Source organism: Phyllostomus hastatus, unplaced genomic scaffold (assembly GCF_019186645.2).
Source record: "Phyllostomus hastatus isolate PE091 unplaced genomic scaffold, TTU_PhHast_1.1 phas_scaffold_182, whole genome shotgun sequence".
In the NCBI taxonomy this organism is placed as follows: Eukaryota; Metazoa; Chordata; class Mammalia; order Chiroptera; family Phyllostomidae; genus Phyllostomus; species Phyllostomus hastatus.
Window position 1 is genome coordinate 2,650,051 of NW_025334013.1, and position 25,550 is coordinate 2,675,600.

At 64.4% G+C, this 25,550-nt stretch overlaps 2 protein-coding genes across 5 annotated transcripts in view; one reads left to right on the forward strand and one right to left on the reverse strand.

Annotated features, from left to right (window-relative positions):
• The window catches only part of NPHP4 (nephrocystin 4), a 68,390-nt gene extending 51,288 nt beyond the window's left edge, over positions 1-17,102 (reverse strand). The window contains exons 1-5 of one of the 3 annotated variants that reach the window (XM_045858765.1): positions 16,921-17,102; positions 11,557-11,737; positions 7,876-8,028; positions 1,191-1,363; positions 409-473 (exon numbers count right to left, since the gene is read on the reverse strand). In XM_045858765.1, the coding sequence (XP_045714721.1) occupies positions 409-473; positions 1,191-1,363; positions 7,876-8,028; positions 11,557-11,691 (526 nt within the window). In that variant the 5' untranslated portion in view covers positions 11,692-11,737; positions 16,921-17,102. Of the gene's footprint in view, positions 1-408; positions 474-1,190; positions 1,364-7,875; positions 8,029-11,321; positions 11,738-16,920 lie in introns of those variants that run through there. The other 2 variants (XM_045858764.1, XM_045858763.1) reach the window with 2 other exon arrangements.
• Positions 17,103-17,293: 191 nt separating this feature from the next.
• KCNAB2 (potassium voltage-gated channel subfamily A regulatory beta subunit 2) overlaps positions 17,294-25,550 on the forward strand; it is a 59,834-nt gene continuing 51,577 nt past the window's right edge. For both annotated transcript variants that reach the window (XM_045858792.1, XM_045858795.1), the window contains exon 1: positions 17,294-17,423. The gene's annotated coding sequence lies outside the window, so the exon portion shown is untranslated. The remainder of the gene's footprint in view (positions 17,424-25,550) is intronic.

Sequence of the window (25,550 nt, forward strand, 5' to 3'; positions counted from 1 at the left end):
GGAGCCCAGCGCCGCCACACTGTGGCGGATGTCCCTACGGAGAGATGGCTCTTCGGTCAGGCGCAGCAAGGGCCTGGCCGTGTGGGAGATGACCGATGGACTTCGCAGTCAGCGGCCTCCTGTGACAGCCGGTGGCAGTGCCGGACAGTAGCTACCATCTGGGGGGCACAGCTGTCACCCTGGAGGCAAGGAGGTCACCAGCCCTCCCACCGGGCAACTCCCATGAGGCCCCGCCCGTCCTGGGGCCACCCCCCCAAAGCCATGCCCTCCTGGCAGGCCAGCCATCCCATTATGTCAAAAGCCCAAGCCCACGGCGCATCGCGCCCAACGGCGTCCACTGGGGAAGCTCGGGGAGAGAACTGGAAGGGGGCGGTGCTCGGGGGGGCCCGGCGACGGCCAGTCTCTCACGTTCTACGGGGTCCTGCAGCAGCGGGTGCAGCAGGGCTCGGGGGGTGCCGTGGTACAGCCTCAGCCTGCAAAACAAGGCCCGGGCGCGTGTCAGCAGTGCCCCTGGCTCCGGCCTCTCTCTTAAACGTCAGTGCTGTTCTGGGAAGGAGAGCGTGGGGGGGCCGACCCCCACCACACCACCCAGAGCTTGCCCAGCGCTGCCCGACCGCGGCCCTGCAGAACACACACCCTGGGGAAGCACCAGCCCCCACGCGCCCAGCACCCCCAGCACGCCCAGCACTGTCCGGGCGCACCCGAGAACCTGGGCCCCAGGGAGCAACGCCAGGGAAATGACTGCACTGTCCCAGGAGAGACAGAGACGGAGCTGTTTCCACAGCTGTCTCTCCGGAGCAGTGGTTCCCTGCCCGGGTGCTTCTGCTCCGCCCCCCCGGGGGACATCCGGTAATGCCTGCAGACACGTCTGGCTGTCACTGTGGGAGAGACGCTCCCAGCACCCAATGGGTGGAGGCCAAGGACACTGCTGAGCAGCCCCCACAGCCGACACTCTCCGGCCCAAAACGTCGGGGTGCCAAGCTGGGAGGGCCGGTCCAGAGTGACAATGCGACCTCAACGTGCTGAGATGGCTGTGAAGCAGCAACAGCCCCGGGCACCGTCGCGGACACGCAGCAGGTGCCACCGAGAGCGGGGCTTCCCAGTGCGGCCAACGACCAAGGGCTCGGTCAGCACGGGAAACGCCGGGGAGGCCCGTGGACGGGGCGGGGGTGGGGGGCAGAGGCGGGCACCGTTTGTCCTGGGTCGCAGACGAGGGGGACTCCGGCTTGTTGCTGAAGATCCGAAGAATTCCGAACCCACACGACAGAGCCTGGAGGGTCCCATCCCGTTTCTTGCCTCCGGCGACCACTTCCACCACGGCCACGATGTTCGGGTGGTTCAAGGGCGTGTGAAAATACAGGGGCTGCGAACAGAGATGGGAAGCGAGGTGAGAGGCCGGACGCCGCCATCGCCGGCAGAGCGGGACACAGAGGGGACGCGGCTGTGCCCCTGGCCATCGCCACGGAAACGCCATGCACAGCCGGGCGGAGCACCACCAGGGAAGATGACAGGCTCAGAAAAGAGACACCCTCAGGGCCACGGCCTCTCACCCCGAGTGCCCCACACCCGGGACACCAGGCTGCTGGCTTCTGCTCTGGGCAAGTCCCACCCACGACAGGTGCCAACAGGTGCCGGGCCCCGCAGGGAAGAAAGAGGCCGGGGAGGGGGCAGGCACCGCACCCCCAGCAGGACCCCGGAGATGGCGGGGAAGACGGACCAAGTCCCCGCAGACGCATCCGCTGAGCCGGCTGACGTGACCCTCGCCGTACGAACCGCAGGCGCGCCCTGCCGGTGACGGCTCCAAGCCGTTTCATGGGGCGCTGTCACGAGCGTGCGTCTGAACTAGTTCTGTGTAAGCGGGGTCGCAGGGTTCCGGAGGTGCTATGCAATCACCCCCAGGTCAGAGACCAACTAACGCCTTTTTACGACCAAAACTGCGTCAGGATCACCTTCTCAGCAGACTGCTGGGAACCTCCGCCCAGCAGACAGTATCCCAACGGCCTCGGAAAGGGCGCCACCGGGACCTCCCCTGTTCTGGCCGTGCGAACGGAGGGCGGCCTCCAGCCGGGGCTCTCGGTGGCGGGGGCCCAGCGAGCGAGGACGCGGGAAGGTCCCACCCGCTGCCTCAGCTCCGTCGGGGAGTGAAACTCCTTGCCCTGCTGCTGTGTTCTTCCTACTGCGTGAAACCCACCGCAGTTGGCTTTATTTAAAACTCACGAATGTCACAGACGCAGAAGAGAGAGACGGAGGCTGTGAATCAGCAGGGAGCACGCGCCGCGGGAGCTCGGCGTCGGCCCTGGTTGGACTCCGTGTGTCCCGGCACCAGCGAGCAAGCCGGGGTCACCGGCTGCGCACAGAGACCGCCGCCCCCACGGGGCAGAAAGCGGTGAGGCGGGCCCGGGCGGGGCCCCGCGGCTGATTTAAACGTGGAATAATCCCGTTAACGAGCCATTAGCACGGTGACACCCAGGAAACGCTTGCTGTAATCACAGACTGTCAGCCCGGCATAACGGAGAGACGCATTAAAACATCGGCCGCGAGGTATAAATCGTTATTCTATTATCTTTTATTGCAAAATGATGAAATAATGACCACTTACAGCTGACAGGTGGTTGGACCAAGAGAGAATTATGTTCCTGTTCCCAAGCCTGGAGAACCGGCTGCAAAGCCTCGCCGGACAGTGGGGCGTGTCATTTGCTCACCTTGCACGCTTGCGCCTGTGCACGTCGCGTTTACGGGCGCTGCTGCCCGCTGCTCCTTTCCGCAGAGGGACGGGCATTTTACACCGTGCAGCAGAGCCACCTCGATCCCACAGTCGGGGGTCACCGGGAAGGTGCTCTGCCCGCAGGCGGGGGACAGCCTCTCCGGCGTGTCCCAAGTGCCATTCGTGGCTCCCCCCTCTCCCTCCCGCCCACCCCCGGAGGTAACTGCCCTGAGACAGAACACGCAGGGCAGAGCCCAGGGGGGGTCCGGCTCCGGGGGCTCTGCTCCCAGCGGGACAGCAGCCACCGGAAGCGCGGCACGTGGAAAGAAGACACGAGGTCACAGGGTCACCCTGACGGGCCAGGACAGACGCTCTCTCCCAAACGTCACTCTCCGACCCTCCGGGCCGGGAGCAGCACCCCGTGAGAGAGTTCCCGAGGATCTCGGGAAACGCGAGCCAGCCCCGAGAAGGCCCGAGGTCAAAGGCAGAGGCGAGGTCAGGGAGACACGAAATGCAAACCCTGCTCAGGACGGACCACTCAGAGGCTCCGCGGAGGTGAAAGTTGCCTGGGGATGAAATCACACCTCGATCCCCCCAGCCGCCGCACACCTCCCCCGTCCTCCTCCACCACCCACCTCCCCCGTCCTCCCCCGCCGCCCACCTCCCCCGTCCTCCTCCACCACCCGCCGGAGGGTCCTCGGGAGGCTCACCTGGTGCCCAGGTGCCCTGCCCACTTCACAGCACGCACGGGGGCTCGGCCGAAACCCCGACAGCGCTCAGCAGGGCAAAACCTGCACACCAGCCCCTCAGCCTGGGGACAGTTCATTACCGCCGCCAGGCCGTGCGCCTGGAGGGCAGACCCCACCCGTCAGCCGACAGGACGGGGTTCGAGGTTTGAGCAGAGCCCATCGCATTACCCCGAGAGCAGGCCCCTTAAGAAGGGGGGCCCCGTCAGCCCGGACCACACCTCACTCGACCACACGCGACGCATCTGCGCCCGGGCGGGACGCACGGGTCAATAAATCTCTAAAACGCTCGTGTCTCGCCGTCCTCGTCTTCACACACACAGACGCCGCTTTGCCTCAGGGCCAGGCTGCCGTTTCCCACGCCCACGCCAGGACCGAACCCGGCGGGCTGTGGTGCACGCCTGCAGCTGCACTGCCCCGGGCCACGCCAGCGACACGCCGCGCCTCAGCCCCCGCGGGAGACGCGGTGGTGGGCGAGAGGGCCGGGGAGAGAGGAGCCAGCCCTGAGCTGGTGGGGCCTCCGCAGCGTGTTTCCCACGAGCCTGTGGCAGAGCATCTCGGGAAGGCAGGCAACTCACGGGCACGCGCTGTGGCTCCCCTCTGCCTGCCGACTCGGCTTCCACGCGCGGCCCCGACGGCTCCCGCCACACAACCCACCCCGGGACGGCAGCCTGGCCCTCGGGGGGACAGGGCTGCTCCAGGCGGCTGGAGGGCTCCCTGCGGTGTCACGGGGTCGCCCTGACACTCCCTTCGGCCCCGCTTTGAAGGAGAAGTGACATGGCTCTCGTTGACGAGGAAGGACATTCGCGTTGGGGTCTCTTGGCGGGGGCTCTGGGCAGCGGAAGCAACCAAGCCCCCGTGTCTGAGGAGGGCAGCGGAGTGGCCTGTTGCCCGAGCAACGCCGGGCTGCCGTGGGCCCGGGGAGGGAGGGCCCCCGGTCCTGGTCTCGGCCGTCTGCGAAGAGCGAGAGCCGTGAGGGTCCCGGCCCAGTCGTGAAATGAAGCAGGACAAATGAGCCTGTAACCGCAAGGCTGAGCGTGGTGAGTTGGGGAAAGAATTTAAGGGAGAATTACGTCTGTCTCAGAAAGAAAATGTAGAAACTGCACAGTGTGGCCTCCCGGATTATTCTGTAAAGAGTTTTATTTATTTACTTTTTTGGAGGTGGGAAGGGAAGGAGAGAGGGAGAGAAACATCAATGTGGGGTTGCCATTCGCACGCCCCCTACTGGGGAAACGGCCAGCGACACTGGCATGTGCCCTGGCTGGGAATAGAACCGGTGACCCTTTGAGTCACAGGCCAGCACACACCAGCCAGGGCCAGATTATTTTTTCAGAAGACACGTTCTGAGAGGCTGGAGGACCCATGAGCCACCCAGACAGGGTGAAGGGCAGGGGAGCCCAAGAGTCGACTCCGAGCTGAGGGGGCCCTGGGCGGCCGGCTGGGCTCCGGAGTGGGCCGCGCCCGGAACTCACCACTGAGAAGCCCCCAGCTCCGGGTCAAGGCCAGGTTTCTCTTTTTAGAGTAACGAAAGAGCAGCTCTCCTCCAGGGCTGCATCTTTTCAACTCCCTGGCAACTCAGTGAAACCCAGTGCACCCCAGGACGGTCGATTGACCCGTGTGTAACTGGGCGGGCACGCGGCGTCTCAGCGTGGCCCCCTGCGGCCGGCAGCGGCGACCACCAATCAGACCACCCCACGCTGACCGGTGAAGCCAGTAGTAGTACACAGGCAACCTGTGAAGCCAGAAAGCGATCCCCACCAAATTTCTGAGTCCCCTCCATTTCCATAGGGGGGCAGGCAGAGCACCCCCAGATGACACAGCCACACAAGCAGCACCCTGCCCCCACCTGCCGGCGCCACCAGGGACAGCCCCCAACTGCACGAACGCACACATACGCACGAGTGTACGCGCACACGGTGAAGGGGACTTGTCTGGAGCCACGTGAACTTGCACAAAACCTGTTTTCCGGTATTCTGAGCGTCGAGGGCAGGAGAGGAAGGGCTAGGAGCACGGGACGCTGCTCAGCAGCCCGGGCTCGCTCCCGGCCGGGCTCGCTCCCGGCGCACCAGCAGCCCCTGCTGCTCACGGAGGGCACGGCAGCTGGGGCGCGGTGGCTTCCTCCCAGCACTCTCTGCCGTGTCACCCCGCAGCACCCGGCCGCGTCCTCCTCCCCAGCAAGCCCGAGACCGAGGGGAGGACACGGAGGGGGTGGGGGCTCCTCTCAGAAGGGCAGCGACCCCAAAGCATCCCCGTGCGGATCTCGGAGCACAGCCCCGTCCCACGACACGGGGAGCGCTCTGCCCCACGGACACGTGGGGTCAGGAGGCCACAGGACAACCCTGCAGTCACGGCGCGGGCTGTGGAGCCGGCCACCGGGTCCACCCGCTCGCACACACACCCACCAGGCCCACCTGCTCGCGCACACGCCCACCGGGTCCGCCCGCTCGCGCGCACGCGTGGCCTCGTGACCCACGCTGCCGGGTTTCTCTGTAAGGAGGGGTCGCAGCACCGACCCCCAGAGGAGGTGCTGGGGACAAAACGACGTAAACGTGCTGTGAGCCATGGCCTGGCCTGTGGGACCCTACGGGAGAGGACGGCAATGTCACCGCCACCGTCCTCAGCCACCGACGAGCCGTCTCGGCGCCGGGCTTCCTTGGGCCTCACGGTGCATGCGGGAAAGAGACATCCCAACAGCCGGCCCCAGGAGGCCCAGGAGGCCCCGCTAGGGCGACAGAGGCTGAGCCCAGGCCAGGTTACCAGTGACACCAGGGCCTTGGCCACGGCCAACGAACCGTTTCCTATCTGAACCATTTCCATCTCCCTGTGCTGAGCCAGCGCCGAGGAGCTGCCCGCGGCGTGCAGGAGATTCACAGCACAAACCCCTCTCTCGGGCACGGCGGGGCACACAGACATTTAAGAGGCATCTGCACAAGCTGTTCGACAACCTTCACATCAGGCACACTTGCGGTCCCCCGGACACGCACTTGACCGTGGCCTTACTTCATCCTCCGGCCCTCTGGGCGTTGCCTCCGGCTCCTGCCTGCTACGTTAGGGCACCTGTTGGCACCCGCCCGCCCGCCACACGGCCCTGACTCCACGTGACTCGGCACGTGCCTGGTGAGCCCCCACGACTTCACAACGGGGCCAGGACAACCCCCGGCAGGAAAGGGGCACCTCGGGCACAGCCACATCTCCAAGGACGGCTAGGGTCACTGCCACCTTCACTAGCCAGACTAACCGTCACAGCTGCAGGTCTCCACGGGCCTCACTGTGTACACAAGATCAAATCAACACGGCACGGCCCTCCCAGTACCTGGGACCGTCACCCACAGACGCGGTGCGTCGGGAGCCCACTTCGACCCCCAGCTCCCCCACGCACGCCTGCCGCCCCCTCTCCTCCCCTGTAGGCCCAGCTTAACGTCGGCTTCCCAGAGGGCACCCCCCACATCAGCCCCCTGAGCAGGCCCCCCTCCGGAACCGCAACACACTGGTCTCCTTCCGGGAACTGCCCCCACCTGCCCGTCCTCCGCGGCCTGCTGGTGAGCGTCATCCCGGCAGACCGCAGGCCCCGCACAGCGAGCACCGCATGCACCCCGCCCGCCACCGGCACGGCGGCCTGACACGGCGGGCCCGGAGGAAGGCTGTGGCGGGGGCAGCTGAACGAGGACGGAGGACGCCCACCCGCAGGGCGGCCAGACGCAGAACCACATGTGCCGAGTCCCACCGCCAGCCACGTCCACGCGACCGCCCAGTCCAGAGGCAGAGGGCGTGGGTCCGAGGCCAGGCTCCGCCACCTGCTACCTGGGCAGCCCACTTGACTCCTAAGTCTCAAGGTCCTCACCCTAAAAGAAAGGTCCCCTGCCAGCTGAAGACACAGGTGGGCCCGGAGCCCAGAGCCAGGGCCCGACGGGGCAGGAGGCTGCGGTACGTCCAAGCCCGGGGCTCCGGCCGGGCTGCCCGGGGCTTGGCCCCGCAGTTCCCACTGCCAGGCCGAAGGCAGGCCGTGCTGAGCTGTGCACAAGGCCACCTCTTGCAAACAACCTGGCCCAGAAATAACCAGGAAATCAGACTACCTGGGTTTTAAAATTGCTCCAATAAGGGCAGAAAGAAAGGGAAGGAAGGAGAAGGAGGAGGGGACCCCAGAGAAAAAAACAGGTAATCAGATGAGATCCAGAATTTCCTAACTTTCTTCGAAGCACTCCGAGGTCCCTTGAAGGTGACAAGACCCCATGTGCCTGCCCCCCCCCCCACACACACACACGGCTGCAACCGGAGCAGTGCACATGCACCTGTTTATGGCACGTGGCCGCCCCACGAGATCTTGTTTGGAAACGCGTGCCCGCCCTGGGACCCGCAACGTGGCGCTGGCTCGGAGGCTCGGTGGCGTCCCCAAGCCAGGGCCCTGCGTGCCTGCTGCCCACCCACCTCATTGAAGACGATCCTGGGCGGCTGCCTGGAGAGCGGCTCCACGGGCCTCCCCGCACTCCTCCACGTCCTCCCGAAGAAGTGTCGGTAGGTGACGTCGAAGAGAGACACGCGAAGGTGGCAGCCCACCTCTGACAGCACCTCCAGCACTCCCTGAAAGACAGAAAGGGTCTGCCCTGAGGGCTTCTCAGTGTCACGAGCCACCCTGCGGGTGCCGGTGCCCACGCGGGTAGAACCGGCCGGGTAGCCTCCACCCACGTTCAGGGGTTGATCTCCTTCCCAGGAACTGCCTCTCGGAACAGACATGCCTGGGAACGAACGTGGGCTTGGGACTCGTCCAGGGCCAAGGAGACACAAGAGGCTGGGGCTGCAGACACAGATGCAGCTGACTCCATGTGGACCCAAAGGAGAAGTCCAGGCGACATCACATGAGCCCCTGGATCAAGCCACACCTGAAACTTGTCACCACGGGGTTGTCTGTTGTGTGAGTTAATCGCGTACGGCTAGCTTCAGCTGTTCTGGACGGGTGTTTTATCATGTACAACCAAGTGAAGGCTTCCTGACACACCGCAAACTCTAGACCCCCAGCGCGCCAGGATTCTCTCGGGACGGTGTTGGCCAAGGAGAGGCGGCTCTTCAGGGCTGAGAAGGCGCGGCCGCAGCCATAGACAAAGCGGCCGAGGACTGTAAAGACAGGTCCGGTTCCAGAGCCCCACGCCGCAGGGTGTGGTCCTCAGTCCTTGCGCGACTGGCGTGTCACTCGCCCTCACTCACTGGCTTCTGCTTGAGGACTCCCTCCTCCCTCCTTCCCCTTTCCTGTAGTTCCCTTCGTTCTTTTTGTCTAGCTTCTTAAGGGAAAAGCAGAGGTCCCTGACTTTATACCTTTTTTTGTTTCAATCAGCCGCATAAAGCTACACGTTTCCCTCAAAGGACCGCGTTAGCTGCATCCCACATGTCTGGGTGCGTCCCTGCATCACTCGGCTCCAATCATGTCTCTGTGAAGACGTCTCTGACCCATGGGTCAGTTTGCAGTGTTAGTTTCCTACTATCGGAAGACCGTCTAGCTACCTTATCGTTACGATTTCTAAATTAATGGCATGTTAGTCGGCGAACACATTCTTTATCAGTTCAATCCTTTTAAATCTCCTGGGACTTATTTTCACGGCCGCGCGTACGGCCCATCTCGCTGAATGTCCCGCGTACACTTGGGGACCATGGGGCTTCTACCTGTCGGGTCAGCGTTTCGGAGACGACCATCAGGTCGAGGTGCCTGAGGGTGCTGTTCAGATCTCCCAAATCCCTATGATTTGTTTTGGTCCATTGAGAGAAGAGAACTTAGCGTACCCAGTGATGACGGTGATCCGAACTCGGTTCCCTTCACTCTCCCCAGCTGCGCTGCTCGTACCTGGACGCCACGCCGTCGGGTGGCGTGCCCAGGCTGCCGCAGGGGACTGCCACGTGGTGGGAGGCTGGCTCCCGGCCTGGCCCCCAGCGGGCGTCCGGGAACTCAGATTTCGGGAGGGTTCCCCCCGCCCTCGCTGATAAGCGTGGCGACTGCCTGGCTAACCTGGTTGTGCAAAGTGGTTTCTGTGGAACGCCTGCCTTGCTCTAGGAGTCCAGGGTTCAGGCAGAGGCTAGGCAGACGCGAGGTGCCTGTGTGACCAGTCCCAAAAACACCCCGAGTTTTTCAGAGGCCCCGGGCCTGAGTCTCCCGTGAGCTTCCCTGGTTGGCGACATTTCTCGGGCATCGTCACAGCGCGGAGCCAGGGGACTGAGTGCGCCCTGTGGGACCCCACGGGCAGAGGACCCGTGACGCTCGCGCCCTCGCCCCCCAGGCTACCCCCACGCCTCTCCCTCGACTCCCCTTGCTCTGCACCCTCCACCGCGGTAAGTCTCTGCTGCGGAGACGACCGTCTGCTGAGCCGCGCCGAGCTCTCCCTGCCCATCACCACACGGGGGCGCCGTAGGAGGCCTGGCGCAGGCGCAGGCGCAGGCGCAGGCGCACACAGGACTCCCCGTCTGCCGCCACCCCCGTCGTTACGGAGCGCCTCTCCAGCTCGGGGGACACTGTTGGCCTCGCAATCAACTGCGTCTGAAGCCGGGGAAGCCGCCACGCTGCCTTACGCCCAGTGTTCACGCGGCCCTCCCTCCCCTTTCACGCGCGTGGTTCACGTCTTCACGCGTAGAGTGTGCTTTCTTATCGACGACCTACGCAGGGTCTCACGTGGTGATTTTTAACATGATTTGGGATCAAGAGACATGTATGTCCACGTGCAAAAAAAAACAATGCGAGTGAAGCTATTTATGGCGGCGGCGTCTGCGATGGCGGATGACTGGGAGGAGCCCCAGTGCGCACCGGCGCGGCCCGGAGAGCTAGACGGTGGCCCCTGCATCCAAGGAGATCCGTGCTGTCTTGAGAAAGAATAAGAAATTCTGCAAGCAGTGACATGGCCAAACTGTAAGACACATCATGAAGAGTATCTCCTGTAAAGCAAGGTGACACAGGTGTAGCTACGGGTCGCATTTGCTTAGAATTTCTGGGAAGTCACACAAACAACAGGGCACGCTGGCCGTATCTGGGGGGGCACTGGGTGCCTCGGGGACGCTGGGAGGATCCACTGTCCTCTGTACCTTTGGAAACTTTGAACTACGGGGATTATCTTTCCAAAGATAAATAAATAAAATGAAAAGAGAAAACCAATAAATTTTCCCTCATGAAATTCCTAGGGACAGGGAGACTGCCGTCCACTCGCTAGTGAGCTCCCGGGAGACAGGGGCCGCGGGAGCCAGTGCCCCCGCTGGACACCAGCCGGCCGGCCAGAGCTGTGTCGCCGGGGCAACAACTGCGCTCCCCCAGACTCTGCCTCCTCCTCTGGGAAACGGGGTGCTGGTGGTCCCTACCCCCCAGCACGGCCGTGAGGACCAAGTGAGTGAGCACAAGCCAGGACCCGAGCAGTGACACCGTGACAGCAGGAGCGGCCACGGGCCCTAACGCGGCGGCCGGCGCACGGCAAGGGCTCAGCCCAGGTCTGGAGCGGCGTCGCGTAGGGCGTGAGTGACTCAACAACGGGGCGTTCCCCACAGACCCAGCGCCCCGACGACTCTGAGGGCCTGAGGGCCAGCTCCACTGGTGAAACAGGACGGTCTTGCCCAGCCAAACCCTCTAGGCGGCTGCGTGTCCTCACAGCACAGACAGGCCTGGACCCTTCCCGCCCACCCCTGCGGGCCTCACCGGGACCACCCCACCCGCGGGGTCCTGTGGGCAGCGCAGGTGGAGGCGGAGCCCGGAGCCGGGGCCCGAGCGGGCAGCCGGCCGTGGCAGGCCCCAGCCCGGGGCTCGGCCCCCCGTTCTCCCTGCCAGGCCGGAGCCCGGCCGTGCTGAGCTGTGCACAGGGCCACCTCTGGCCAACAACCTGGCTCGGAAAAAGCCCAGGAAATCAGATTACCTGGGTTTTCCAATTGCTCCGATGGGGCAGAAAGAAGACTCCACCCGGGCCAGAAGTGCTGACCGGCTGCTGAGTCATGTGTTCTCCCTGCTGACGGGCCGCTTCGCCTCCGCGCGGCGCCAAGGCCCCCGGTAATGGGCGCAGCCAGGACACTCGGATAAACAAGCGGGAATCGATCGCCTCGCCTCTCGGGACAGCGGCGGTGTGCGGCCCCCAGCAAACGCGCGCTCCTCACCTGCTTAATGAGCGGCCCGTCCAGCCACTTCAGGACGCACTGGAACGCCGTGGACTCCTTCAGGGGCTGGCGCAGGCGCTGCGGGTGGGGAGGGACCAGCACGCTGTGCTCAAACGCCTCGCGCCAGTCGTGCATTCCGCCGGTCCGGGTGTCACGTGGGCCTCGAGGGTCGCCTGCGCCACTGGTGTCCAAACAAAAAAACAAGTTAGAAAGGCCACGGTGCCCGGAGCAATTCCAAAAGTCTCCTGCCTCCCACTGAATCCCAGGGCACCCAGCATCCCCGAAGCCCACCCCCCGCCGAGATCCTACCCCCTACTCCCCGGTGGTGCAGACTGGCACCCACGCCGCCTTCCCCGGGGAAACGGGTCCTTCTCGCTGGCGAGCGAGCAGAGCACGACCACCCAGGCTCCGTGACGGGCACAAGGACTGACACCCACAGGGCTGCTTTGTACAGCTGTGGGGGTGGAGCACCGCACAGGGGTGCCGGGCCCCGGAGACGAGCACCATCTTAGACAGGACTGGGGAACAGGACCGGGTCGGAGCCAATGCTGTACACGTCTGCGGGTGGGCCAGGGGTGACCTCCTCTCTGCAGCCCCTGGAGCGCAGCGCTCATGGGGCTGAGACTGCCAGGGGCTGGCGCGGAAGCCCCTACCTTCAGACACACGAAAAGCCGGCAGAGCAAGCACAGGCAGGCCCGGGGGTCCAGTGGACCCAGCCGCCCAGGACAGCTCAGCTACAGGAAATGTCTCTTGCTGCTGAAGCCAGCTGGGGACAGGTTCCAAGCGGTACAGGAGGCGTCCAGGGGACCTGGCTCACCTGGGATGTCACCTGCCTCCCCACTGGACAGGGATCTGAACCTTCTCGAGAGCCTGTTTGGCTGACACAGAGTCTCAAGATCTCGGCTTTGACAAGTGGCTGAGTTCTGCGCGCTAAACGACAAGCAAGGAGAAAAGGCAGGGAGCTGGTCTCCCATGCCAGCACTTCTGTAAACGTGGTCCCCAAACCCCCCGAGGTTCCCCAGGCTAGCCAAGGGTGCCACAAGGTCAAAGCTATCTTCATAACATCCACGTGAAACTTGCTGGCCATCCTGTTCCTCACCACCCAGAGCAAAAACCAATCAGCTCCACTGAAGGGTGTCCTCGGGGAAAGTGAAAAGTGCAAGTTGCACTTCCTCTCGACCCTGAGGATGCGCGTTCTTGCTCTCCCGCGATGAAATGGGAAACACAAACAAAAAAACCTGCCGGGGCGCGAAGGCAGTGGTTCCCCGCCCCCCGCCCGCCCCCGGCCAGCTCCGCCGGCTGCCAGGGTGCAGGCTGCGACCTGAACTCGCCGCCTGGTCTGCACGGCCACGCCATTTCTACGCGAGAGGACGGCTGAGAAACAGAACGTGCTTATTCAGACTCGTGCTTGGCAGGCACCTCTCCGGCGCGAACAAGATGGGCCTGTCACTCCGGGGCAGACTTGGGGCCGGAACCAGGTTGCAGGCAACGGCTGCAGTGGGGGAGGTGCGCGTCCCCCGCCATGAGCCCGGCCACGTCCTGCTGCGTGTGGGCCTCTCTGATGAGATGACGGGCAGTGCTGGCAGCGAAAGCGATCTTTCGAAACTGTATCATTCAATGTGTCAATATCGGGGAGATCTGCATAACTCACCACCTGTACTTTCCGAGTGAGCGAGACGAGACGTTGTGACAGAAACTCCCGCGGGAGGAACAGATCCATCCAAAGGGAGAGACAGACCGAAGGGCGTGAACGTGACCAAGGGTGAAAAGTTCACTGGCAGGTGCCAGACTCGGCCCACATTTCTGCCACTTGCAGACAGGATCCGTTAAGGACCCTGGGGTGGGGAGACGGGCCTGGGTTAGCCAGGCGTGCCCCAGCCCGTCAGGAGGGGCCGCAGGAGAGAGGCAGGAAGGCTCAGAGCAACGGCGCGAGCAGGGGAGACGTGAATGAAAGTGGAGGAAGGGGCCACGAGCCAAGGACTGCAGGGGCCTCTGGCAGCTGGAAAAGAAGGAAACTTGCCCCCCCGCCCCCAAGAGCCCTGAGAAGGAATCAGCCCCGCCCACACCTTGACTGCAGCCCAGGGAGACCGATTTCTGACTTCCGGTCTCCAGAACTGGAAGAGCGTAGGTCTGTGTTGCTTTAAGCAAACTGCTTCATGCTAATTTGTTCCAGAAGCCACGGAACTCATTCAGGTGCCCACAGCCTGTAAGCAGAAGGGGCCTGACCGACAGCCGACAGCCGGTGGGAGGGCCGCCCGCCCAGGAGGGCTCTGGGAGGCTCCAGGGTCGGGCCCTAAGCCCACGAGGCCCCTGCGCTTCCCCGGTCACGGCACGTGCCACCTGCCCTTGGGCTCACCTGCTCGCCGGCCAGCTGCCCACAGAGGGAGCTACTCTCCTGCGCCCGGGGCACCCAGCTCACCGTCAGACCTCGGGAAATATTCACAAAAGCCAATGGAAGTTTCCATACAGCTAACCCCCAAGCACGTTTGTTTTGCAGAGAAACATTGTTTCTCAATGACTTTTCTTATAAAACGGGAACAATTATACATTCAAAACGCGTGTTCTAACAGACTGAGGGGCAGCTGAACCGCAAAGTCCTCCCAGCCTCAGAGCACCGGCGGGGCACGCACCATGAGAACCCCCGGAAGGAGCCGTGCAGACCTGCCTTCCCCGCGGTTCCCCAGCACGGGACCGCGCCTCTTTTGTAGGTGGCTCACCTGCCCAAGTCCCAGTACCTCCTTCCCCTTCCCTGCGCGACTGTGGGGCCCCACGCCACCCTGGGCCAGCGGGGGTTGCTGAAGAACTCTCGCGCCCTAGTCCATCCTCATGGGGAGCACACGGGACGGCCCCTGGATGCACCAGTGGGACATGCACTGGGAAGAAGAAACAGCCATCCAGTCCAAACACTGAGCTGGGCAGGGGAAGGCGGGCAGCAACGGTCTGCACGGACGATGGAGGGAGAGGGGACACCTGAGACACGGGCTCCTGCAGGGGCCGACGCCCAGGCCCTTCCCTTCCTCCCAACCCCACAGAAGAGCTGCCACCCGGACCTCCCTCCTCTCCACCTCCACCCTGTGCTGCTTCAGTTCCTCGCGGAGGTCACACCCTCTCACGCTCCCGAGGGACAGACAGACACAGGCACGTGCATATGTGCGTGCACACCCCCCGCCCCCGGGTGATTCCTATTTGCCCTTTAGGAGTCAGATCAAATGCTCCCTCCTAGGGTGAGGGCCCCATCCCCCAGCAGTGCCCCCCACATGGGATCCTGCCGTGGGGGTCACCACACTGCGCGGTCACTGCTGTCCCACAGGACTGCGCTGCACGAGGTCAGCACCAGTGAAAACCCCGTTCATGATGACGGAAACCCTCACTCTCTGCCGTGGAGGAACTGCGAGTGCAGGCTGTGGAGGGAGGGCAGAGCGGCCTTTGGGGCTAGAGGAACGATGCTGAGAAAGCAGGAGGGTTCCATGCTCTTCCGAGAAAGGGGGACAATGGGCCGGGGGGACACAAAGAAAGCGTGCCAGCTTTGACAGAGCCCAGTGAGGCGCCAGGCACTCACAGACACTTCCATACTTACCATTCCAACACCGCTGTACGAGAAGCACCCTTACCCTCCCACCTCGGGGGAGGGAAGGGGGACTCACGGGTCTAACAGCCACTCCAAAGTCATCCCGCCAGCAGTGACTGACCGCAAAGCCCCTCTAACCACACCAGCCCCCCGGTTTCCCACCGTGGCCGGGAGAGGCAAGGGGACAAAGGCCAGAGTGTGTGGAGCGAGAGCACCGGCCAGGGGACAGGCTGATCCTCGCTGCCTCTCTGCCCTCCCACCTGCACCAGGAGGAGCTGTGAAGTCGCCGTGAGGCCTCTGCCTCTGCAGACCTATGCTCCACCTGTCCTGTCCAGCTCACCTGCCCTGCTCCAGTTCACACATGGTGAAGAAGACCGACAGAGGCCCTGACTTCAAGAAGCTAAAGATCCGACAAGGGACAAGGGAGCAGCACGGGGTGACACCCAGCCTGCTCTCTGATGGTCTGAGAGCAGGGAGCCCCAGAGTGGAACAGGTGAGCTGGGCCCAAGCCCAGGGCCAGGCAGGGGCAGGAGCTGTGAGGAGCTGTCCAGGCCCAGGGGAGCTTCCTTGCCGGAAACGAACAAGATTTTGAATAACCGAGACCCAAAAGCTTTGAAGAACTTTCAGGGAGAGTAAGTGGAGACCTAAGTAAGCACTGCCTGCAACTCCTTTGCTCAGGAAATAGTCTTTGAGTACCTGCTGAGTTCCAGGCCCTGGAGATACCATGCTGACCACAGCAGACAAGCCCCCCGCCCCCCTGGCATGCCCCTGGAGGGGTGAAGACAATGCAAGTTAGCAGGAACAGAGACATGGTGGTGCGCTGTGGAAAGGACAGAGAGGCCGTGCTGGAGACCCGGGTTAGAACCCCGATGGGCGATGGACAGTCATCTCCAATCCGCCTTTTCTGACTGTGCAAGTGCAAGTGCAAGCCCGAGGCTCCGCTTCCTGCAGGTACTTCAACTGAAACAGAACGCTGCAGCCAGGAAGGGGGGCTGGTCCGTGCGCACAGCTGTCTGGGGAGACAGGCGTGGCAGAGGTGCGCGTAGGTGGGGGGCCTCTGAGTCTGAAGGACGAGCGGGCAGGAGAGCGAGCATTCACGCCACAGAAAGGGGCCGGGTGGTGAGCTAGCTCCGAGCCAGTCAGGAGGTCAGCTGATGGACAGCAGGGTGAAGGCAGGTGCCTGCTGGTCCAGGGCCCCGAGCCTCCTGCGAGAGCCAGGGGGTCTGGCGATCTCCATGGGTGGCGGTACCCACAGAGGACAGACACCCACAGGGCACAGGCAGCCACAGGGGATGGGCACCCAGGGCAGGCACCCAGCAGGGGTCCCCCACAGGGCTCCGGTAGGAGAAGGCCGCTGGGGACGCCGAATCTGGGAAGACCAAATCCGGTCTCCGTAAAACCCAGGCTGTGAGTACCGCGCTCGCCTTCAGCTGGGGGGCTATAGAGGGACTCCAGGTCAAGGGGCAGAGGCCGGAGGTTCAACCCCAAGGAGTCCCAGACGCCCCGGCCCCAGCGACCCGGAATGAACCAAGTGTCAAGCGAGGGGAGTGAGATGCAACTCTCGCGGGCACAGCCCTACGCCCTGCCCGGCCACAGTGACCCGCACGCACCGGATCTCCGCGGAGAGACGTGCGGAGCATCCTTATAACCCCGAGCCCTACAACGCGGCCCGCAAAGCGGCCTCAGAGGCCCATGGCGGCGTCCAGGCTTCCCTGCAGCGCTAGCCAACGTGGTTCCGCCCGCCGCGGGCCGCGTTACCTAGGAGACCAGCCCGCCACGTCCGCGCCCGCGCTCACCCCGTAGCGACGAAGCCCGCGTTCTCGAGGAAGAGACCCACCACGAACCCAGAGCCCCCCGCGGTTGGCTGCTGCCCACCGGGGCCGCAGCCTTGCAGACCAAGGAACGGCAAAAGGACGCCCGGCCGCTGCCACCAAAACAGGAGCCTTGCAGGGCGACGCGCCGCGCGCTCAGGCCGAGAACCCGCCCCGCGTCAAAGCCGTCGGCCAATCAGAGCCCAAGTCGTGCTGCCCCTCTCTTGTCAGCACCAGCCAATCAGCGCCGCGGCGGGCCCATCCTAATTTGCATGCTTGGCAATCCTTCAGCCAATGGGAATGTGACTGGCGTGAACTATAGCCAATCATAAGCTGTCAGAGGCGTGGCCCCCGGGTGTCCCACGAGGTGAAGATGCTGCAGGCGGAACCTGGCGGGGAGAGCGGGATTCGGGGGCGCTAAAGTCGCACTGGCAGGGCGGGAAGGAAGATCCGGAGCGGTGTACAGGATCCGGAGCTGGAGCCCCCAGGTGAGTGTAGGGGGAGACCCCGGCGGGCTGCGCTATCCACGGCCATGCACCGAGAGAGCAGCCGCGGGCACCCGCGAGGCCCGCGGTGATTCTCCATCTCCTCTTCCCCAGCGCGTCCCCGCGCCCGCCTCCGTCCTCACCTCCTCTCCAGCCGGCTGGCTCACCTCCTTCTCCATCATCTCTCTTCCCCATCATCTCCCTTCCCCCATGCCGTCCCCCCTTGCCTACCCTATCTGCCTGCTCCACCTCCGACCCCTGCCCCAAACTTCATCCCTCCCCTCGCTTCCATGTCCCCTCGGCCCATCTCAACCCCTTCTGCTTCCCGCAGCCACCCCTCTCCCTGCCCCCACCCCCATCCCATCTCCCCGCCTCTGCGCAGCCCCATCGGAGCGCTCCAGGTGCCAGTCCTTCCAATCCCTTCAACCTTCTTGCCCCTGAAGGCGCACCCTGCCCTTCCCTTCTGGTCCCTGTCCCCATCCTCCCACCCATTCTGCTTCAGTCTCTCCCGTGGGCGCTCTCTCCACCTTGCCCCACTCCCCAGGACCTTGGCACTCCCTTCCTGCACCCTCCACCTTCCTCCCTGTGCTTCTCACACATCTCCAGGCTCTCTTCCCACCTCCTTACCTGCTGCGGGTCCCGGAGGACACAGAGACCCAGCGCCTGCACCGCTGCGTGCCGCAGTAGCAGAAGCTGTGTACCTGCCCACCTTCTCACCCTGCCACCCAGGCGCACCCCAGCACCGCTCCTGGCGTTAGTCCTGGAGGCTCTCATGGGGTCTACACTTTGCCCAGAGCATCCTGGGGGTGGGGGGAGGCTCCAGGTGGGAAGCCCCTTAGCACCCTTTCCTGCCTTCCTCCCTGGCCACCCTCTCCCTCCCAGCCCCCACTTTCCTGCTTAGCCTCACTTTGTGATTCAGCATTTTTGGGGTCGGAAACTTTCTTTGCTTCCTGGCACGACAGGGACCAGGCTGGGGGGCCGGAGGCTGGAGGTCTCCATCCTGCAGCAGCAGGGCCGCCTTAGGAAACAGACCTGCCTGCTGCCCGGGTGGAGAGCAGGGACCTGGGGGTGGGGGCCGCCTCTTCCTCCCTTTCATTTGTTGTCCCGTGTTGAACCGCATCCAGGGGGAGACGACATAAGTAATAGCTCTTGGGGAAATGGGCTATTAGCATTTATGGAAATTAATACATCCACATCCGGGGATCAGGAACACCAAGTTCAGGCCACAGCTGTCCCACTGTCTGTTGTTTCAGGATTTCTTCTTTCTCCGCAACTTCTCCTCCCCCTCAAAAAACGCCAGCCCCCTACCAATGCCAAGAGCAAGCTCCGGCTCTGCTAGGGAAGCCGCATTGAGGCCCCACGTCGCAGGGTTTGGGGACCTGCGTGTGGAGAGTCCCATCTGTCCCCCTGATTGTTGCTTGGCAAACTGCTCCACCTGCAGAGCTCGTATCAGCCCCTGGGCTTCCGGCCCTGTGCCCTCGAGGTGGGGGCCCGGGGGGCACTGGCCCCCAGGTCACTCTGTGCAGATTGGGGATGCCCACCTGCCTCAGTGGCACTGAGGGGTCTGAGCTACAGCACGTTCCTGCTTCCAAAGCAGCCTGCTGGAGGCTTCCTGGACAAGTCTAAGGTCCGGGTCTCTGCTCACCGGTGCACAGACACTGTGGGCACCACTGGCTGGCGCCTGGGGACGGAGCCAGGCCGGGGGTGGGGCGGGGGCATGGAAAGTGTGGAACCCGGTGTCGTGAACCCTTTGGTGTTTGGATGTGGAGCGGGGATGGGAAGAAGTTGGCACCACAGTGACCGCACACTGGAGGAGGGGCGAGCGGGGACACCGTCTCTTGCCTGGCGAGGGTCACAGCCGTGGACGCTGGGGGGCAGCGGGGCAGAGCGCTCTGGGGGGGGGGGGCGGGCAGCTCAAGAGGCTTCACACCATGTGGCTTTTCTCTCTTTCCTGTCTTTTTTTCACGGATCTTCTAAACCCCAAGTGATGCAGGAGGAAGTGAGTCTTGATTTAGCAGTTTCCGGGAGGGGCCCCTCTAGACTGGCCTGTTTGTTGGGGCTGGGCCGGTGGCAACCAAGCAGCAGGGTGAGGGAAGGCCTCCCGTGCTCGGAGAGCCCCAGGGACCGGTGGCATTGGTGGGGACTCCGACAGGAAGCGGTGTGTCTTTAGTCCTTGACTAAATCTCAGTGACCTTCACATCACCAGAGGCCCCAGCACCCAGCGCAGTTTCCTGGGGCCCCTGAGTAAGGGGGCAGAACAGGGTCGGCTGCAGGCAGATTTGGGGAGGACGGCCTCTGGGGGTGTCTAGGGCCAGGCGACCTCACCTCCCTCCATCCCCCTTCCAGCAGCTGGGCCTGTTGCTCCAGAGAGCTGCGAGGGTCTTGGCCACAGCCCCCTCAGAGGAGTCAACCGAAGCCCAGAGGTGGGGAGGCGGGGCCAGCTTAGACCCCTCCCTTCCTACCAGCTGGAGCCCAGGTCACTGCTCTGGCTCTCCCAGAGGGCGATCACCAGCTCCTGTGAATGGACAGGTGTCGGCCATCCTTCGGGAAGGCCGTTTTGGAGGTGCTGCTGACATGCATGGAGGGGACCAATGCCAGGGGGTGGGGGGGTGCATCCACATCACTGGGGGGGCTGTTGGAAACGGGAGGTGCTGCCAACCACAGGGAAGTCTGGCAATGCCCCCCTGCCTGGCCTGGCAGGCCCCCAGAGCAAGGCCACCGTGGTTCCGAGATGTCGGGGCTGGGACACTGGGCAGGACGGACGGGAGAAGGGGCTCTGCCCTTGCCGGACGTGTGCTTCCGACCGCCTTTCACACGGGCCTCGCAAGGCAGGCTGGTCAGCCAGGGTGGGGAAACCGAGGCCCAGGGCGGCAGGGAGACTCATGCGGCCTCCCGGCCTGTGGGCAAGCCTGACCCTGTTCCTGCCGTGCCCAGACTCTGAGGTGGGCACCCCCCCTGGGGAATTCTTACCCCCCACGGATGTCTGGGTTCAATCCCAGCTCCAAAGGACATGCATGGAAACCTGCCTTTTCGATGAGTAGGAACCCCAGCGCACTCCGCTCTGCACTCGCTGGGTGCCCGCCTTTCTTTGGGGTGACTCAGGGGAGGTGTGGTGCTCAGCTCAGCCAGAGCAGGAGAGAAACAGGGAGCAGGGGCCCCCTGAGAGAGTGCGCACCTGGGCCCGGTGGGAACACCACCCACCCGACCATCCGTCGCTGCAGTGGGGAGCTCACAGCTTTCCGTGAGGCCTGGCCTCCGCAGGCGCTGGCCTCTCCTGGCCAGGTGGCCGGGGGCAGGGCTGCATCTCACCCTTTGCCGAGGGGCTCAGAGGGTCAGCCTTGCTCTCCCTGCGCGCCATGGTGTGAGCTCCGGGGCCCGCACCTCCCAGCCCAAGGGTGTGCCCACACACCCAGCTCTCGAGCTCACAGCCCTGGGGGATGGGGTCCCAGGAGGCTACGCTCCACTCTGCCCAGTGGCCGCGTGGTTGACCCCAGACACGGGGCATTGAGTGGGGGCCTGTGTGTGTCCCCAGTCCCCAGCGCCTGCCTCCCGAGCCACCTCCTCGCAGGCAGCCCGTCCTCCCTCTCACGCCAACACACGGCACTTGCAGAAGTGACTGTCTCCTCGCCAGGCAGGACACAGACAAGACGGGGTGGGGGGACGGGAGAGAGCAGAGAGGAGGCAGGCCCTGTCCCGCGGCTCCAGGCCCGGCTGCCGGCCCTGCGCGGGCGTTTTCCGCCGTGGCTGCCATGCGCCGGGGATCCATCGCCCACCTCAAAGCCGAAAGCCGGGCGTGCGTCTGTCCTCCGCAGAACCCGCGCCAGATTCGCAGACAAACCAGCAAACTGTTCGTGCTGGGGCCGGTTCCCCCGTGAGCAAGGTCCGGTAGACGCTGGATCTCGTCCCCGGGGCCCTTTGTCACCGTCCTGACCCGCGGACCCTGGGGGGGTGGGCGGCTAGCTGTCTGAGGACCCGCCTCGCTCCCTCTCAGCCACCTGGCGCCGTTTCTGCGTCCCCCTTTTTCTGGATTGGTGAAATCCAGGCGACTTGAATAGAAAAACCATGGGGACAGGCCATGGCACATACGGACTCTCAGTCAATGTCACTTAGTCTGTGACTTCTAGTCATAGAGGGAGCCCAAGGCATTGCCACACCTGGTGGCTCCCAGGACAGCTCGAGCAGAGTGACGTGGGTCCCCTTCTGCGTCACATAATGGTCTCACTCGCAGCTCCTCAGGAGGGGGGCAGCCTGGGAGAGCCCAACGACCGCTTTCCCAAAGGGAGGAGGAGGAGGGGGGGTGCCTGTCGCCATCCGTCTGCAGAGAAGAGCCCCCCTGTGAGTGAAGGGACGGGCCCTGCCCCGTCCTCCCTCACCCCAGGTCCCCCGGAGGGCCGGGCAGATCTGCAGTGCCCGTGGGCCCCGAGGGCCCCAGAGCCCGCTCCGAGCACGCCCCTTCCCCCTCTTACCGTGACGCATCTTCATGCCCCGTCCCTCGGCCGCCCTCTGACCTTCCAGAGCAAACTCCGACCCTGATGTCCACCAGCCGTCAGATGCAGCCCAGGACAGAAGGGTCTAGAATTCTGCTGGGGAGTCTTGCCATTCAGAGCGCTCCACGGTGGCTGGCCTCGCCTGGGAACCGTGTCCTTCCCAGCCCTTCTGGGTGGAGGAGAGTCAGAAAGAACCAAAATGCAGAGACAAGGAGACTCTCACGAGTTTGCACATTGAAAAATAAATCAGGTGTAAACATAGTTCAGAAGCTGGAAATTCTGACGATGGGAGAAGGCCTACCACCTGGCCGATGAGGAGCAGGCCCCACCCACCTCTGCCTGTGGGCGGGGCCGAGAGCCAGAAGGGGTGGAGGAATCACAGCCGAGCAGGGAAGCCCCTTCTGGGGGGAGGGGGGACTACTGGGGTGTGCCACCTGAGCAGAGCTGACAAAGGAGCCCCAGGGTGGGGGGGGCCCTGCTTGGGCAAGACCCTGAGGGACGACCAAGCAGGTTGGACAGTGGCCGAGATGCAGGGGCAGCACAGCAGGATGTGACGATGGCAGGCGTTGAGGGTGGCGGGAACGGGGTCCAGAAAACCAGACATGGAACCCCTGGGGGCTTTGGAGCAAGGCAATGACACCTCCGTGCGGGGACAAGGACCGAGAGAGTGGAACATGTCCACAGCGAGGGGCAAGGACCGGCAGGCCACGGAGGAGACCCGGGGTGCCTCCCGAGTGCGGGGTCTGCTGTCCCCTCCACCGCCGCAGCAGCCCCCCCGCCCCCCCGCGTGTCTCATGGAGCGGGACCCCGTAACAGTGTCTTGAGCAGTGAATGGAAAGGAGGGCATCACGGCCACGCCTCCGCAGAGCTAGCTGAGCCACAATGGGTGTGGGTGGTGAGAGGAGAGTCTGGGATCCCCCCACTTTGTGGCTGGGCGAGCGCAGGCTGCCGCCCGTGCCGTGCCTGCCTCGCTGGGTCCCAGGCCTGTGCTGCAGCCGGTCGTGCCTGTGGGTGTGGGGAGGGCGGACCTGGGGTTCAAATGAGCATTGACTGCCACCCACCCACTGGTGACCGCCCCGACAGTGGGCAAGGTCGCTGGGATCTGGGGCCAAGAGGGCAGGAGACAGAAGGGAGAGCCAGAGTGGCCGTGAGCGCAGGGTCTGAGAGGGAAGGTCAAGGTCAAAACGGGCAGGAGAAAGCCCGGGTCATCCAGTGCCCGAGAGGAGAGGCAGCAGAGGACGCGGCCGGTGTCCGCGCCCACAGGTGGCCCCGCTGCTGGGGTGGGGGGCGGGCTCTGCTGCGAGAGAAGGGGAAGCCGGCTGCCAGGCGTGGCCGGCGTGGCTGCAGAGGCACCTGCCACTTCCCCTCCCAGTAACAGGCGCACCTGTCATTCTGACCCTCTTCTGTGTCAACTCATTCACTCCTCACTGTCCATGGGCGCGTAGCCGCCATTGTCCCCCTTTATCTGGTGCAGAAACAGGCTCGGCCGGGCCGGGCGACTGCCCTGAGGTCTCGGAGAGCACACGAGCCAGAGCCGGGATCCGAACCCAGCTCTCTGGCACGGAAGCCCCCTCTCGTAACCTTTGCACTCTGCCACCTCGGGGGCTCTGCAGAAAGCGGACAGCGAGTGAAAAGGAAGCTGTGCGGCCACTGCGCGCTCGGGGGTCAGCAGGTTGGTGGGAAGGAAAGTCGCGTTGCTGGTTAACCGGGTCCGTGGGCAGGGCCCGCCCGGGCCACCCTCTCGTAGACAACCTCCTCGGTGCGCGGTTCCGTGTCCTGCCCTGATGAGGCACCTGTGACATGGGGGCCAGGGCTCCTCCTCCCGGCCTCACTGCTGGCTCGGCACACAGTGGGACTACAGAGAGCATGAGAGCAGGGGACGCATCGGGGCCGCAGGGAGTGGTGCCGGAGAATGGCCCCCAAGGGTCACTCTGCTTAGCCCTTGCACCCGTTCACGTTCAGTCCCCCGGCCGCCTGGGGGCGGGCGCTCTGATGGCCTGTGTTTTGTGGACAAGAACGGGGCTGCGCCCCGCCTTGGCTCACACAGCGCCCCAGGGCAGAGCTGGCAGATGACCTCCAGGGACCCCGACCCTGGGCCCTCGGCCTCGACCCTGGGCCAGGGCCGCCAGGATGCGTAGAAAGGGGGAGTACCACCTGAGGCACAGCCCAGCGCCCTGCTCCAGCTCAGGCTGCAGATCCTCTGTGGGACCCCCCGCTACCGCGGCAGCGGTGGGGCGGGGTCTCCTTTGCCTTCCCAGGCACACAGGCGCCCCGCTGGGTCTGAGGCAGCGATCCCCCACCCCCACACACCTGTGTGTCCCCCCTTTGTCCTGGCAGAGACACGGGCACTGTCCTCTCTCCGCTGGGCATTACAGCACGAGCACTTTCCCGAACACGGGAACCGACCGACCCCATTGCAGCCTCTCGTTTTCCCGTAATTCGTTTTCTCGGTGTCTCCGGGGGGCTCAGCGCCTTTCGCTCTGCCCAGCAAGGCTGCAGCGAACGTCTCGTGTGCCCAAGTTCATGTCCTCTGTCACCCGGTCACAGAAGTAGGATTTCTGGACCCAGCCCAGACGCCGCCCTTCTCGCCACGTGCCCCAGAAGCCGCGGCATCTCGTGGAGCGGCCTCATCGCGGCCTCGCCAGCTTTTCCATTTAAAATCCCGTTCTCCTGCTCGTTGCCTGACCGCGGAGGCGCTCACCTGGCGGTCCCCTTCGACGTGGCTTTAACACGGCAGAGCCGCCACCGGGCGCGGAGGAGAGCGGGCTTTCAGACCGAGGGCGCGCCGCTGGCTGGACACGGCGTGGCTCTTCCGTGACTGCCACGTGGCGCCGGACGCAATCCGCTTTGGAACCATTTGCTATTTATTCTTACACCCCCCTGGAGAGCAGGGGGCCCCGGGGACCCGCCAGAGACGCCGATGCAGAGGGCGGCGGGTGTTTTCCCTGCGGACTCCTCACCGCCCCCCGCCACCACCACCGAGGTGGGGGACTCAGGCAGACCCGGGGACGTGAGCCCAGGCCCCCAGATAAGGTCGCTTCTCTGCTTCCCGCACAACCTGCCCCAGGTAGAGGGCGTGGAAGGCGAGGTGGGTGTGTCCGTCTCCCAGACCCCGGAATGCCTCAGCACGGAGGGGCCGGTCACCACGGCCAGGCTGGCTCTCCCCAGGTCTGGAGGCCGAGGGTCTGGAATCAAGGTGGGGGCCGCTGGCCGCTGCTGGGGGCCATGAGGGAGGGTCTGTCCCCGGCGCTGGCATTTGCCCGCAGTCCTCGGCATCGCTGCCACCTCGGCTCTGCTGCCACGGTGCCTCTGTCAGCGTGTGTGCCTCGCCTCTCCTCCCAAGGGCACCTGTCGTCGGATGGGGGCCCACCCTAATCCAGGAGGACCTTCCTGCAGGACCCCCTCCTTAATTCCACCTGTAAAGATCCCTTTGCCCCCGAAGGTCACGGGCACAGGGGATTAGGACTTTGACCTACCTCAGGTGAGGGCGGGGGACGCCGCGCACTGCAGCGGGTTTCTGCCCCGGAGACCACCCCGGCCCCAGCGTCCTCCAGAAGCTCCTTTCCCCTCTACCGTATTTTGCCCTTGGGGACTGGGCAGAGCACGGACGTGGGGTCCCGCCGGCTTGTGTGGGGTCGCCCCT